Raw genomic sequence first — 17,385 nt, forward strand, 5'->3', positions numbered from 1 at the left:
ACCTCAAGGGCGCCTAGATGAATATCACAAGATACCGATTTTAGTGCTGGACTCAATGTGTATTTTTAGCGCAGGTATTATAACACATAAGCTAGTCTTGTTTATTTAGGTCAGTGAAAGATGCACGATTGACATAAGCAAGGTTCACGCCCAAGAATAGAAAATGAGATAATATGTTATGTATGATGGATGTAATATTTATCTACATTTTGAGTGTGTCCAAATACTTGTTCACAAAATCTGGATTATGTCCAATAACAGGAGTTATTTTCATATTATTTTTTGACATCTCATCAAAGATGAAGAAGAATATGGAAGTCTGGGCATTTACGGGGCTGACGACCGTCATAGGCTGGTTTAAGTGATCACTTTACACACGTGTAATATTCACCAATTCTACCCATTATTGACAACCACACTACTCAATTCTTGGAAGTTCTGTATATATGAGCCAATTTAGAAACCTTGTTCTTGAATCACTAGAACTTCACTAGAGACATCTATTGGTGAGATGTAAAGAAGCTTTTTACTAAGCAGAAACTCTTATATTAGTATGTGAGGTCCGAATCCTGGATTATAATCACAAATATGAGAAACGCCAGAAAATACCATTTTCATTTTTATTATTTAATCTTTTAATTTGACCAGACAATTTATTTACAACTTTTTGAGTGTGTCCAAATACTTGTTCACAAAATAACTAAAATGTAAATGCCCAGACTTCCATATTCTTCTTCATCTTTGATGAGATGTCAAAAAAAAAGTAATATTTATCATTATTGTTTACTGTTTTGTTTTGCTGTTGCCTTATAGCACTTATTAATATTTTTACTTTATTGCTCTTCTCAATTTGTACATTTTATAATTGTTTATTTTTATTTTTTTATTAGCATTATTTTTACTTTAGCTCTAAATTAAGTCTGCCTATCAATCTTCTTAACTTTTGCTAGATTTTATTCTTGCTGTTTCTTTAATATTTGTGAAATTTTGTAATTGGAATATTACAATTACTTATCTGTTTATTTGTTATTCATTATTGTAAATTTATTTATGTTAATGTTCTATCAAATTTCTAAATAAATAAATATTATTTTGTGTCAATATATGTACGCAAATAATCAATAAAAAAACAGATAATCAATCAAACTTTGCAATATGAACACAGAATCATTAAAAATATTAAATGGTATATATATATGTATATATATATATATATATATATATATATATATATATATATATATATATATATATATATATATATATATATATATAAATATTTATATATATATATATATATATATATATATATATATATATATATATATATATATATATATATATATATATACATACATGTATTTAATAAAGTACCTTAGATATCAAATACTCTCCGATTTAAAAAAAAATCATTAAACTTTGAAATTAATTTATCTAAAACCAAATTAGGAATATGTACATAGAAATTTTGTTAAGAAACGTTCTTTTAAAAATATGTTTAAAAACGCATATATATATATATATATATATATATATATATATATATATATATATATATATATATATATATATATATATATATATATATATATATATATATATATATATATATATATATATATATATATATATATATATATATATATATATATATATATATATATATATATATTAACACATATATTTATATATGTATATATATATATTATACTTACAAAGAGTTTATGTGTGGAAAAATCATTACTTTATACTACGTTGTGATACACCTTAATATGATATCGACGCCTAGTTATGTTCTTAGTGTTATTCGACTACTGAGTCTTATATTAATTAATTATTCAAATACGATAATCGTTTTAAGATAAACCCTTTCCCATGAGGGAAGTAATATAATACATAAGTCTTGTATTATAAGCTATAAGTTTATAAATTATTCACAAGGGGGGGGTGGGGGCAGAAACGATAGTGACAAGAAACCTTTTAAGCAATCAATCCTCAACAGTGAATTATGGTTGTAAAAACCATCTATTTCTTCAAGTCACGCTTACTATTTAAATGCATGCAAGGCACGAAATTGCTAGTTTTACATCAATATTTCAATGCTGTAGGACATTTATTACAACTCTTCACAATATCCGAGTTCCCGGGTTTGATTCCTATGGGGGGGTCAAGTAAATAAAAGTAATTTTTCACTCTAATATTTATTCAATATTACCCTGGACTGGTACCTGAAGCGGAGGCTCGATCGCCTCCCCTTCGTGTGTTAATAATGATCAAGATAACACCGCATTTATATGACGCAGTACCCTATGCACCATTGGGGTGCGGATAGGGGTTCGAATCACCGTCGCCTTACTTTATTTGTCCAATGCCATCCGGAACACCTCCTGTAATACTCCAATCGCAGTCTTCCCTTCTAACCCTTGTTCGCACCCAATGGTGCATAGGGCATTGCATCGTATAGAAGCAGTGTTATCTCGATCGTTTAATAGACGAAGAAAAGGTGATTAGTCTTGCGCTTCAGGTACCAGTCCAGGGTGGTATTAAATAAATATTAGACTGAAAAATCACAACGCCAGTCTACCCAACTACGAAATGGCGTCTGTCAACTTAGTTAAGAGATAAATCAATGATTAGATCTACAAGAAAAATTATTGTCTTTTGCCCCATCATTTAATCAACGTTTGTCGATGGAGCATTTATTATAAGAAAACGAGATTAATTCTCGAAACATTTTCCATTTCGCTCGTGTTATTTAAATATTTCATTAATGCGTCCACGTATAAAAAGCTGAGGAAATATTTACGATGATAATGAAGAGGATTATTCAATTTTGTTTCGGGAATGTTTGTTGAAAAGGTTCCATGGAAATAAATCCCCCGTTTAATAAGGCGCTTTTGTTTTACAGAATTTTCTGCGAGATCTGCTGAAGGAAGCCAAGAAAATTAATGACGTCTCCGAGGACAAGCTGATAGAGTACACGGATACAATGGTAAGACAATAATATTTCACGAGATTAGAGAACTAAGTTTGGGTACTTGATCCTCTTTACCAAATGTATATACATTCAATTCTACAACGCTGTACCTATATAGGAATAATCTCAGATGCTTCCTTCGCGATATTCTAGAGCAGTGATCGTCAAACATTTTTAATCTTGTACCCTTATGCAAAAAGTAATTTATTATTCTTCTTCTTCTTCATAATGTAGGCCTTGTGGCTTATTTTCAACCTTTCATGTAATCTTGATATGTATTTTGTACACCATATGAAAATGTGGTTTAAAAACGGAAAAAATGTGAATATTCATACATGTTGATTTTATTTTCCATAGTTGAAATTCAAATGTAACAATTTTGTTATGTTAGCGGTAATATGTATTTTTTACACTACATGAAAATATGATTTTAAAAACGGTAAAAATGTGAATATTCCTAAATTTTCTAATGTTGTCTCTGGTAAGTATCTGAAAACGAGAAAAAATACATCGCAAGTAGCCGCAATAGCTAGCGCAGCGACACGACCGCCACGTAAGACGATCTGGGCACTACTGGTGCATTAAACATGCTAAGACATGCGCGTATATACAAAATACGCTAAGCACACATTGAGAAACGTTTGTGTATTGGTGATTTCATCCCCGATTTTTTCACAAATTATTTATTTCCGTCGCTGCAAATTAATAACTTTATATTTTAATACTTTCATGTAATACATAATTAATTACGGAGGAATAAAAAATACTGAGCCCATATCTATAATATTCTTTATTGATATTCTCATTATAGAAGTAAAAACATAGCACAGGGAGGGGAAGGTTAAGAGCGATAAGCTACTGCGATATCAATTCTCAGCTGTCAGTACATCTCTTTGTCGTCTTTCCGGATGTCATTTTACCTATGGGTTGGCCATGCATTTTTTTTTTTATCAAAAATAGAAATATTAGTGTTTTTAATATTTACACAAATATTTCAATTTCATACTATTTCTGTGAGCCTGAGCGGCTCATTATTAGAAATAGGTATCAAATTGTGGTAGAGTGGGTTCGAACCGAGAAACTCTGGCTTAAGAGTCCGCGACACTAACCACGGGACCACAACCCGATACAATGCAATGTGGGGAAATCTGGATGGTTCCATTCTCCTCACATCCGCATACCATTTTCTTCTTCATTGCCTATCCCTCCTAACAACATCTTCGATCTCGCATATCTTCTTATCCTGGTGTTCCTTATTCTATCTCGTAGACTCTTACCAGACATGCTCCTTAGAATTTTAATTTTTTACACGCTTGGCGCATTTTGTTACTGCGGTGTCCGCTCTGCAACTCGAAGTGCGCGTATCCTACTTTAGAAACCACTGTTCTTGAGGCTAAATGCTTGAGTGAATAACTCGACGCATAATTATTCAAGAGAAAATCAAATATAGATGTTTAGTTGAAAAAGATCGTACGAATAATTTAACGGTTGATTTTAATTCCGTTTAATAAATTATACAGGTGAATTTTGATATACTCATGCTCTAGCATATAATACTACTTAAAGTTTTAATAATACTAGTAAAAAATATATGTTTTAATAAATAATAATAAAACCCTTATCCGCACCCCAATGGTGCATAGGGCACTGCGTCATATAAACGCAGTGTTATCTTGATCGTTTACACATGAAGGAAAGGTGATCAGCCCTCCGCTTCAAGTACCAGTCCAGGGTAATATTGAATAAATATTACAGTGAAAAAATCACTCATATTTATTCTTACCCCCCCTGGGAATCGAACCCGGGTCCTGCAGAACGGTAGCCGAGCGTGCTGACCATTACACTACGGAGGCGGACAACATATATATGTTTTAATTAATTTAATTTCAATTTATTTGATTTACATCATTCTGAGTGTGTCCAAATACTTGTTCACAAAATCTGGATTATCTCCAATTACAGGAGTTATTTTCATATTATTTTTTGACATCTCATTAAAGATGAGATGTCAAAAAAAATTATATGAAAATAACTCCTGTAATTGGAGATAATCCATATTTTGTGAACAAGTATTTGGACACACTCAAAATGTTGTAAATAAATTATCTGGTCAAATTATAAGCTTAAATAATAAAAATGAAAATGGTATTTTCTGGCGTTTCTCATGTGTGTGATTATAATCCAGGATTCGGACCTCACATAGTAATATAAGAGTTTCTGCTTAGTAAAAAGCTTCTTTACATCTCACCAATAGATGTCTCTAGTAAAGTTCTAGTGATTCAAGAACAAGGTTTCTAAAATTGGGTCATATATATATATAGAACTTCCAAGAATTTGAGTTGTGTGGTTGTCAATAATGGGTAGAATTGGTAAATGTTATACGTGTGTAAAGTGATCACTTAAACCAGCCTATGACGGTCGTCAGCCCCGTAAATGCCCAGACTTCCATTTTTATTTGATTTAAGTTGTTAAATTTATAATACTAGTAAAATTTAACTATGTAAAAAGAGTTTATTGCATACATTTTATGGCATGCAATAAACTTTTTATACATATAATTTTAACATAAAGAGAGATTTTAATATAATGAGGAGAACGTGAAATGCCTTTTTATTTATTTAAACATATGGACATGTGGAGCGGATAGATAACGAGAGAATGACCAAGAAAATATATGTGGCGAATGTGAGAGGGAAAACAGAATGAGGACGACCGAAAAATGCTTGGTACGATCAGATCATTCAGAACCTAAAATATGGCGGTCTCAAAAGTGTGCGTAATCGGAAGGCATGTATGACTAGATGTATGGTTGTGAAGGAAGCGAGTAGTGTATGTCAGGACAGAAAAGTATGGCGTTCCATCTTTTCTGCCTACCCCTTCGGAGAAACGGCGTGATGGTAGTAGTAGTAGTCAATTCGCATTCTTTAAAATACATTTATAATTGAAAAAATATAATTTTTAATATGTATGTCATTTTTTCATAAATACAACGAGTCTTTTTAAAATATTTGTACTGCATTTATTTGACTCTGCGAGAGGTCGTTTTTAAGATTGTTATCGTTAATATCTTAATAGAGAAAAATAAGTTATTGGAGATGGATAAGTAGAAGTCTGGGCTAGTGTGTGAAATACACTTGGGCCTCGTATAACACGGATGTATCAATTGTTTTTACACACGGTTTAAGAAAAATTAATTAATTGAATAATATGTGGTTATCAAAAAAATTAAATAAATATTCATATAAACCATCTAAGATTTTTTTTGGAACGCAAACCCTAATTTTGTATAAACTTCAAACTTTGTATAACACGGGTTTTTGTGGAACCATATAACCATGTTATAAGAGACCCGAGTGTAATTTGGAAAGAATCTCACATATCGCTTACTCCTTTCAAGAACGTCTTTTATCAAAAAACGTCAATTTTCAGTTAAGCATGTTTTGAAATGCCCAGAAAATGTACTTTATCCTAGCAAAAACGGCATATTTTTACCTTAATATTTACCCGCTACAGGGCAGAAAGTGTTTTTTTTTGCATTTTGAAGAAAATGTATTGTTTAATTATTTTTTTAAATTTACAAAATATTTTTCGAATTGAGAAAAAACATTCAGGTTTTACATAAAAATATCTTTTGCACAGTAAAAAGTTCAATTAATGGCTTGATATTTCTTTTTAATACATTTGAATATATTTTTAAACTTTAAAAACGATCTCCTGAAAACTCAAGTATTTTGATATATGACGTTGTTGAAAGGAGTGAGCGATATATAAATGAAGATGTATGCTATTGTTAATTAAATTTATTTAAAATTTTCATCAAATAGATGACAGCGCTGCCGCTGAAAATTATATTGTATGTAACAATTGCTGCCAAAAATGGAACCTAAAAAAAGAGTAAGAATTTTTAAAATTTTGAGTTGAAATTTAATCGTAAGTAATCACAAAAGCCAGCAAATGATACATATGTAACAAGTTTTATAAATACCCAGACTTCTATATTTCTATATCATTAATTTCTTTGCCTCTTTTGAGATACAAAAAACTCTATTTTATTTATTGAATCTACAGTACATTAATTTTTCGATCGTTTGAACTGCGACCAAATAATGTGTTTTCGAGTCTATTTATTATCTTGTGTACAAAATGTAGTATTCTTCAAGATATATTTGAGTGTTTTCGCTATTCAAAGCTATTATGTTCGCCAAGGCAAAAAACAAAATACGTAAATAACGGAAAAATAGCAGTTTCTACATTTTCTGTGTTAGGTTTCAGTTAACATAAATAAGAGATAAATCACGTCTATAAATGTAAATAAACCATTAATTTATATCAATTTGTCTCTTTTCAGCTCCAAGTGTTCGACGCAAACAAAGATGGCCGACTCCAACTATCGGAAATGGCGAAGTAAGTTTTTTTCAGCTGGCAACACCATTTATCTTGTGGCAACACACAATTTTTTTGTTCGCGGTCTATTCTGGAAAGAAAACTGACAGTCGTGGTCGTTATTAGATTTTTCGTATTGTTTCTTTTACAATTTCAAGTGTAATTGAATTAATGACGACAAGCTGGAAAAATAGTAATTATTAAATGTGTTTTTGCAAGAATACGAATCAAATGATGTTTTTCTTTATAATATGGGTACTTTCATGGAGAATTAATGTAATAAAAAGGTATTAATTTTAAATCAAACACAGATTTTTTGAGTCTACTAAGTTGTATTTTATTAACAAAAACACATAGAAAATTATATTGTGACAATTGTTTCGCCTTGTTAGGGCATTATCAAACGAATGTGAAGATCAAATGGACTACGGTCCTTATGATCTTCACATTCGTTTGATAATGCCCTAACGAGGCGAAACAATTGTCACAGTATAATTTTTTATGTGTTTTTGTTAATAAAATACAACTTAGTAGACTCAAAAAATCTGTGTTTGATTTAAAATTAATACATAAATTAAAATGGAGTTCTACAAATTAAACGCCAAATCAATAAATAATAAAAAGGATATTAATGTAAAAAGGCATATCTCGTTTCATGAATTTTAATTTTAAAACAAAGTTATGTGATTCTTGGCTAGAGATAATTAAAATGTAATTAATTCTTTATTTTAAAAAATAGGTACGATTATTAATCTTGTATAATAAAATTTTATACATGTTTTTTTAGTATAATTTATTTCAATCTTCCTGAGAAAATAACTCTACGAATTTGAATAATAAGCTTATTAGACTGACTCATCATCACGCCGCTTCCCCGCAGGAATAGGCAGAGAGAATAGAATGCCACACTAATCTGTCTTTGCAAACAATCTTCGCCTCTTTCACATTTATTCATCTCCTCTTACCTGACAATTATTCCAACTTTTATAGTAGAATATTATCACGTTATTCCCCAAAGTTGATGCCAAATAATTAGTCAATATATCTAAGAGTTCAAAAAATTGAGTAGTGTGGTTGTCAATCATAGGTAGAATTGGTGAATGTTACACGTATGTAAAGTGATCACTTAACTTAACCTATGATGTATGTCATAAGCCCTGTAAAGACTTTAATATTATTCTTCATCTATATGTCAAAAATCTAAATTAACAAATAAAATAAAAACTTCTTTTAATAATCATCGAGGTTTTCATAAAAGTAAATTGCATTAGCTGCAAAATGTCATTAGTTCAAAGCTCAGTGCAGTCTTATGTTTAAATGCATCTTATGTTTAATCAAAGAAGATATTATATTTTCCATTTTATGAGCTTTCTTCTAAAAGCGAAGTGAGAAAAACGTCTTCATATAGAAGCTTTTGTATTTCTTTTTGTCCTGTGAAATATCTGGGAGAAATAATATTATTTTGAACTGTTACATGTTTTTCAACCTTCATATGCCAAAACGATAAAAGTAACAATAATTTATAGATATTGAAAATCCAATCTTTTTTATGCAATTTGAACATTGTAAACAAAAAAAAAATATCAATTTCCTAAATGTGTGATTTCGAAATACTACTACTACTACTTCTACCATCACGCCGTTTCCCCGCAGGGGTAGGCAGAAAGGATGGAACGCCACACTCTTCTGTCCTGACATACACTCCTCGCCTCCTTCACGTCCATACATCTAGTCATACATGCTTTCCGATTACGCAGACTTTTGACACCGCCATATTTTAGGTTCCACCAAAATAGCAGATTAGCTGAGATGAGATGTCCACCAAAATAGCAGATTAGCGCCATTAGCATAATTTGAATATTGTATATGAATACCAAGATACGGGGACGTCCTCTCTGCCTACTCATACGGGGAAGAAGCGTGATATTTTTACAAGAATTTATTTTTTAAATAAAAAAAAATCAATTCAGTAATTTTTGTAGCAGTCGCTTTCAATATTATTTATATTTTTATGCCAAGTCATCCAAACTGTTATTTTTTATCGTTGTTTATTTTGAATATTTTATAAAAATTTTTGATGTTTTTTAAGGTTGCTTCCTGTGAAAGAAAACTTCTTGTGCCGACAAGTATTCAAGGTAAGTGAAAAAATGTCAAATGAAAATATAAGTTTATATTTCAACAAAAAGTTTTTTTTTCAAATTTTAAAATATATTCATAATCAAAATTTATGCTTAAAAAAATGTTTAAAAAATATTAAAATAAATATTTTTGCATATTTTTACTAAATTACCTTAAAGCCTATTTGACTGAAAATAAGGTATGAATGAAAGCTTTCGACTAAAGCTGTTTAGTTATTACACCCGTATTTATGTCGAGTTCATGGATAGAAATTGCAATAAAAAATATTTCAATACATTTAATTTTGCTTTTTCGTACTAACGTAAAATGCTCAACCCGATCATATTTTTAGGTCGGTGAAAATAACGATTTTTTTTGCTTATAAATATATATATATATATATATATATATATATATATATATATATATATATATTTATACATATATATATATATATATATATATATATATATATATATATATATATATATATATATATATATATATAAAATATATATATATATATAAATATATATATATATATATATATATATATATATATATATATATATATATATATATATATATATATATATATTTATATATTATATATATATATATATTTATATATATATGTATATATATATATATATATATATATATATATATATATATATATATATATATATATATATATATATATATATATATATATATATATATATATATATATATATATATATATATGTATATATATATATTTATATATATATGTATATATTTATATATATATATATATGTATATATATATATATATATATATATATATATTTATATAATATATATATATATATATATATATATATATATGTATATATATTCATATACATATATATATATATATATATATATATATATATATATATATATATATATATATATATATATATATATATATATATATATATATATATATATATATATATATATATATATATATATATATATATATATATATATATATTATATATATATATATATATATATATATATATATATATATATATATATATATATATATATATATATATATATATATATATAAATATATTTATATATATATATAAATATATATATATATATAAATATATAAATATATATATATATATATATATATATATATATATATATATATATATATATATATATAAATATATATATATATATATATATATATATATATATATATATATATATATACATATTATGTAAACATATTTACTAAATTAACGAAGATATAAAAAAAAAATCAAATCCTTTTTAAATTCATTAAATTTAGCAATTCATTTCTTTAAAACTAAATTAGGAACATGTACTTAGAAATTTGTTTAAGAAACGTTCTTTTAAAAATATGTTTAAAAACGTTTCATCAACTTTATGTAATTTAATTCATTCGTTTATGAAACTATCTGCAATTAACGAAGTTGAAAAGTTTAAAGGCTTTCGCTTTCATAGTTAATTCTCTTAAAAGAGCTTTTAATATTTTAATAACCCGGTAAAGCTTTTAATGCTCCGCTGTTGGCCGCTATCAAGGCGCAAAAATGGGACATGGATAATGTGACTATATTATTGGATTTTTTGTACGAAAAACGGCCTTTAAAAAAACTGTTTAAAAACGAGTTGAAAGGTATTTAAAACAAAACTATGTTTGAAAATAAAAAGAGGAACATCCATGACTAACTTTTAATTAAATTCATTGAATATTGAAGTAAAAAAATGATTTTTAATTTTGATGTTCGCTCTAGGGCGTTCTGTTGAAATACTAGTTTCATGATATTTTATAATATTGATTTCAATAGGAATCAAACGTGGAACTAAGTGTGAGTTAGTCAAATGCGCTAAGCATTAACATGTAGAAAAAATTATCGAATACTTGAAAAACGGACTCAACACACACATTATACCATCTATGTACATACTCGTAAATAAAAATATAAAAGTTCGTTTTATCAAAATCTTAATTCTCCTAAAGTTATCTACCGATTTATTTGAGATTGCGCCTATTTTAATAAATATTCATACATTCAAACCCTCTTCCTCACTCGATGGTGCATAGGGCACTGCATCATATAAACGCAGTGTTATCTTACACACTTCTGCAAGGGTCACAACCCTCAGCAATGAGGAATAAGACGGAGAAGAAGAATCTTACACACGAAGGAAAGGTGATCACCCCTTCGCTTCCAGTGCCAGTCCAGGATAATATTGAATAAATATGAGAGTGAAAAAATCACCTTTTTACCTGATTTTATTTGACTTTGATATTTATTTGACCTCCATCCCATGGGAATCGAACCCGGGACCTCCAGTACGGTGGCCAAGTGTGCTGACCATTACACTACGGAGGCTGACTATATATTTGTGATAGGTTAAAACATACATAAAAAAATAAAAGCGAAAAACTTTATTTCAAGTATTTTTTTTTTCAATTTTCTATCCAGGACTCGACATTATATTAGATCTGAAACTAGAAAGGCCTGTTTGAGCTTTAAAATTGGAATCACAAAATGAGGTTAAAAACAAAAGAAATTTAAATTTAGACATCCTCTGTTTCAGTTTCATTATGCGGTGACATTCCATTCTTTCAATTTTCTTTGGAAAATGAGACAAAAACATTTATTATTTGAATTTCAATTTAAATTTTACGTCCTGTAATTAAAATTTTGAATCTGAGACCACTTTCTTTGTTCAAAATTTAATTAGTGAAAAAAGGCTTTCTCGACATCTGTTGTAATGGCTTTGTAATATGTATAAAAGAAATTAGGGGAGGAAAAAACATTGCAGTACCTACGTACATAATTCTTTTGAAGAAAATTAAATAAACATTGATGTTAATTTTTCGTAAATATAAAAACTGTCGATCGATTTCAAGATTAAAAAAAAACATATCTAACAAATATTTCTTAAAACTCTTGATTGCTTTATGGTATCATAAAAAGTACAGAATACAATTATTTTGGGTTGAATTTTGTTATTTTTGCTCATTTTCTAACGTTTTGGTTAACATAACGATTTAAAAAAATATATATTTTTTGAATTGCCCTAATTTCGTGGATAGACATTATGATTAAAAAATAAATATAAAACAATTGTATAACACCAGTAGTTTGAGTTAGTAAACATGACTAGTTTTGAGAACTACAGATGTTCACATTAATTTGAATTTTCATATGTTGATAATAAAATCTATAGTTCTTGAAACAAGTCGGGTTTATAGTAATGAATTTAAAACGAGATTTCATTTTTATATTTAAATAAAAACAAATATGTTTTTATTTAAAAAATATATATATACCTGTTCACCTACTAAGGGTATAATAAATAACATTTTACCTTAAAATGAACAGCATTAAAAAAAATAGGTCTCCGTATGTGAAAGCCTTTTTATCTAAATAAATTTTGGTTACATATTTATTATAATGACAGGTAATTAACCTCGAAATTATTTTATCAAAGCTTTAAGAAACCTTATTTTAATATTCCAAAAAAAGCTTCTCTCCAAATGCATGTGAGCACCATTAAAAATGTAATTAAATCCAAGCTACTGGAATGAAAGCTCTTATTAGAATGAATAAAAATGCTTTTAAGGCTTGAAATCTTTACAAAACTTTTAATTGAGTTGAAAAATACATGAATACTTCTGGGTTACATATTCATTCACAAACACTTACAAAATATAAAAGTATATACAAAAATTAATGACTTAAGTACATTTAACTTGTTATGTGTTTGCACACACGCACTAACAGAATATAATATATTTTACAAAAACTAATGACTTAAGTACATTAAACTTCTTGTGTGTTTGCGCACACACTAACAAAATATAATATATTATACAAAAACTAATGACTTAAGTACATTAAACTTCTTGTGTGTTTGCGCACACACTAACAAAATATAATATATTATACAAAAACTAATGACTTAAGTACATTAAACTTCTTGTGTGTTTACGCACACACTAACAAAATGTAATATATTATACAAAAACTAATGACTTAAGTACATTAAACTTCTTGTGTGTTTGCGCACACACTAACAAAATATAAAATATTACACGAAAACTAATGACTTAGGTACAATTAACCTTTTATGTGTTTGCACAAAACACAGATGTAACAAAATGGATGGTTCAAGATTTTATCGATATCTCAACATAATTGAAGCATTATTGAGATGAGAATTTCGGAATAAGTCTTGGTATTAATAGGGATCACAGCCTGTCAATGGCGGATTTGGTCAAATCCACCAAATTGTATTAAACATGACGTGATTATTTTCAATGACGTCACCCATATAGTTTGCTGGAGTGTCAACTCTGTTTAAAGACCAAGTCCTAAATGTCTTTTATACATAGTAAATAAAAAAAAAATCGACTTGTTACAAACTTTTTGTTACACCTGTATATAAATACTCGTCACAAAAATAATTGCATCTCTGTTGTACTGCTATAAACGTGCACAATCTATGACACTTCCTTTCCTACGCCTTACTTTCCCAATTTTACATTTAAAATTTAAAATTGTAAAAAAAGAATAATATGAGATAATTTAAGTACGAAATTTCACAATTGTATTTATCAACAAATTAGTATTGCATTTGTGAGCTCTAATATTTGCGAGCAGTGCAAGAATTTTCTAAATATTTTAGATATTATTTTTTGACAATGCCCAGACTTTTTATCATCTTTGATGAGATGTCAAAAAATAATATGAGAAATACATAACTCCTATGATTGGAGATAATCCAGATTTGTGAAAAAGTATTTGGATACACTCGAAATGTTGTAAATATTTTGAGAAAGAAAAAAAAAGACACAAAAAAATGCCAAATAACATTTAAAACAATCAAATTGTTGTTACCAGTATATGAAAACCTGTCAATAATAATAATTTAATATTTGTTGTACTATTATCAAAACAAAATCATTTGATAGATAATTAATTTCGTAAATTTGGAAGAAAACATATTCATTCACACTTATAAACAAAACTTGACATAAATACTTGTGTCAAGTTTTGAATAAAAAACACATTATTTTTCAAATCCCAGTAATGAATTTGAGTCACCAAGTGACATTTGTCAGTATCCACATAAACAATTACTCAATCCCATAACTACCAATCTATCCCTTCTTACCTGCACACTTTCAAAACACAGTACACCACCTCCAATGTAAGCACTGTCTCTCCACTAATGTCTTTCTTTTCCAAACATGCACAATCTATCTTCTTCCTTCTTGTCTATCTGCTCGCCTACCCATGTCTGTCCAATGCCTGCTATAGGAAGGAATGGAAGTAAGTCCCCTTTCCTGTGTTGCTTTCTGTAGTTTTTACTGTGTCCATTTTACACGAATATCAACATAATGACTCATCAAATATACAAAAAAAAACAAACAAAAAAAAAGAAAAAATAATTTAATTTTATTTATTAGCCTGTTCTTATTTTAAATTAGCAGTATTTTATATTAAAGGCTTACATTTTGATGATTTAGTTATATTCTAAATAAAATAGTTGCTTTGTATAATTTGATGAGTCATATTTATTCTTATTTATTTTTCTCTAGTTACTGTTTTTTCAATGATATATCATTGTTTGCATAATATTATCATTCTTAATGTTTGCATAATACAAAATATCATAAAAACATTGATAAAAACTTTAATAAAAAAAAACTATTATTACTTACATACAAACATATTGAATCACTGATTTTATGTAGTACAATTTTGATTTTGATAATTATAATAAAAAATACTTTATTGGTTATGTTTTATTATTATCGGAACATCATTTGAAAAATCACATTAATATTATTTTTATGTTATATAATTTTTATATTGATTTTATATTTTTTAAATATGACTTTAAATATTTGGTTGATATGACATATGTATATTAGAACTTCCATTTAAAAAAAATCGTATATTTTTTTTATGTAATATAATTTTGATATTAATATCACTTTTTTAGTCTTATATACTAGAACTATATATTTAAAAAAAATCAAATACAATTCTCAAGTAACGTAATTTTGATATTAATATGAACAAAATTCAAAATACGACTTTTTGGTTTTTATGACTTATATATAACAAATTTCTTTAAAAATCATTGAAATACTTTTTTACGAAATACAATTTTGGTATTGATATTAACAAATTGAAAATAAGACTTTTTTGGTTTGTATTAGTTATATATGGTATTCATGAGTTTATTGACTCTTTACGTTTAATGTTACTATAATTTCAAATAATTCATGAGTGAAAATTGTAGCCAAAAACACTCGCTATCTCGCTAAAGGCATGAATGCCATGTATTTAACAATCAATATTACATTGCTTGTATACGATACAGTGCCCTATGCACTATTGGGTACATATGAGGGTTTTAACTTTATCTCTTCAACTTTATCTCTCATTAAAATGTTTAAAAAAATTGTTTTAACAATAGTGATATTTCTCAGACTGGACTTCATTATTTTTCTATAACGAAGTTAAGAAAATATTTGTGTTCTTTATGTAAATTTTGATTATTTCGGCTGAATGGTAAAAAGGTTCCCTTATGGATTTTCCTACTTTTACAAATATATATTCCTACTTTTACAAATATGTATTCATGTATACATTTTGAGACGGAATTTATAAATTGAAAATATATATCCCAGCGGTAAGAATAACTTGAATATTCATTGAAAATCCGTCAAGAAAAAGCAAAATGAATTTTACAGAAATCTTTTTTTGCCGTATTCAAATTACCGAGAATGATAAAATATAAAATAATATATTAAATTTATTCATGGATTTGTTGGGTGTGTACGCAGAACAGAACCAAAGTGTATAATGATGGAAAAAAAATAAAAGTTCGCCTTTGTACGGTATTCTTCTTCTTGGGTTACAATCTTTGTGATGTCTCTACCCGTCTTATCCTCCGCTCGTCTCTTCAACTCGGCGTACCCGCTACAACGCATGTCGGAGACGATTTGGTACATGTAGGTTAAGCGGGGTCGTGCTCTATAGTTTGTGCCTTCGCACATGGCTCACTCCTTTCAACAACGTCATATATCAAAAAACTTGATTTTTTAGGAGGTCGTTTTTTAAGTTTAAAAATAAAATAAAATGTATTAAAAATAAATATCTTTCCACTTATTGAACTTTTTACTATGCAACAGATCTTTTAGGTAAAACCTGAATGTTTTTTCTCCGTTTGAAAAATATTTATTAAATAAAAAAAAATACCTTTTCTTCAAAATGCCAAAACAAGACTTTCTGCCCTGTAGCTACTTAACAAAATTCAAAATATTTTGAAAGGTTAGGCAAAGGAGCTTGGATATTTAATGATGAAAGTCTGTATTTAATAAATAGTTTTTCGTATATTTTTGCTTTATTAGCCGCACTCGCTAATAGAATATAATTTATATTTGAAGTACTAACTTTGTGATTTTCCATTTTATAATTAAAATTTAACTTTGTTTATAGTGATTTAAAAACCAAGTTACATTTTAATTATAAAATGGAAAATCACAAAGTTAGTGCTTCAAATATAAATGAAATTTCTTCGTCTCTAATGGTTTCCGTTTAGTTGCTGATAGAGTTGTAATGGGTATCTTTTCGTAGCAAAAAAGGTAGTAGTGTAATGTAGGGTGATTCGGGTAATGTGGGGTTGAATGGGTAATGTGGGTGAAGATGTCATTTCGTGTCAATCACGACTATCATCTTAGGGTTACCAGATAGAACTATCAATCACTCGTTTGGATAGCCCGATTTGACTCGAAAAGTGTAGATAAATCACAAAGCCTCGTATTCACAGTCGTTGTATGTAGATTTAGACTTGACTCGTATTCA

The 17,385-nt window shown here is 27.7% G+C and overlaps 1 protein-coding gene across 2 annotated transcripts in view; it reads left to right on the forward strand.

The window, feature by feature from the left end:
* The window catches only part of LOC148306664 (calbindin-32), a 171,113-nt gene that overhangs the window by 140,553 nt on the left and 13,175 nt on the right, over positions 1 to 17,385 (forward strand). For both annotated transcript variants that reach the window (XM_088264588.1, XM_088264589.1), the window contains exons 8-10: positions 2,909 to 2,992; positions 7,326 to 7,381; positions 9,450 to 9,495. In XM_088264588.1, the coding sequence (XP_088120714.1) occupies positions 2,909 to 2,992; positions 7,326 to 7,381; positions 9,450 to 9,495 (186 nt within the window). The remainder of the gene's footprint in view (positions 1 to 2,908; positions 2,993 to 7,325; positions 7,382 to 9,449; positions 9,496 to 17,385) is intronic.

The sequence above is a fragment of the Brachycentrus maculatus genome, unplaced genomic scaffold, assembly GCF_059751285.1.
Source record: "Brachycentrus maculatus isolate JH-2025_06_01 unplaced genomic scaffold, ASM5975128v1 h1tg000234l, whole genome shotgun sequence".
Lineage (NCBI taxonomy): Eukaryota > Metazoa > Arthropoda > Insecta > Trichoptera > Brachycentridae > Brachycentrus > Brachycentrus maculatus.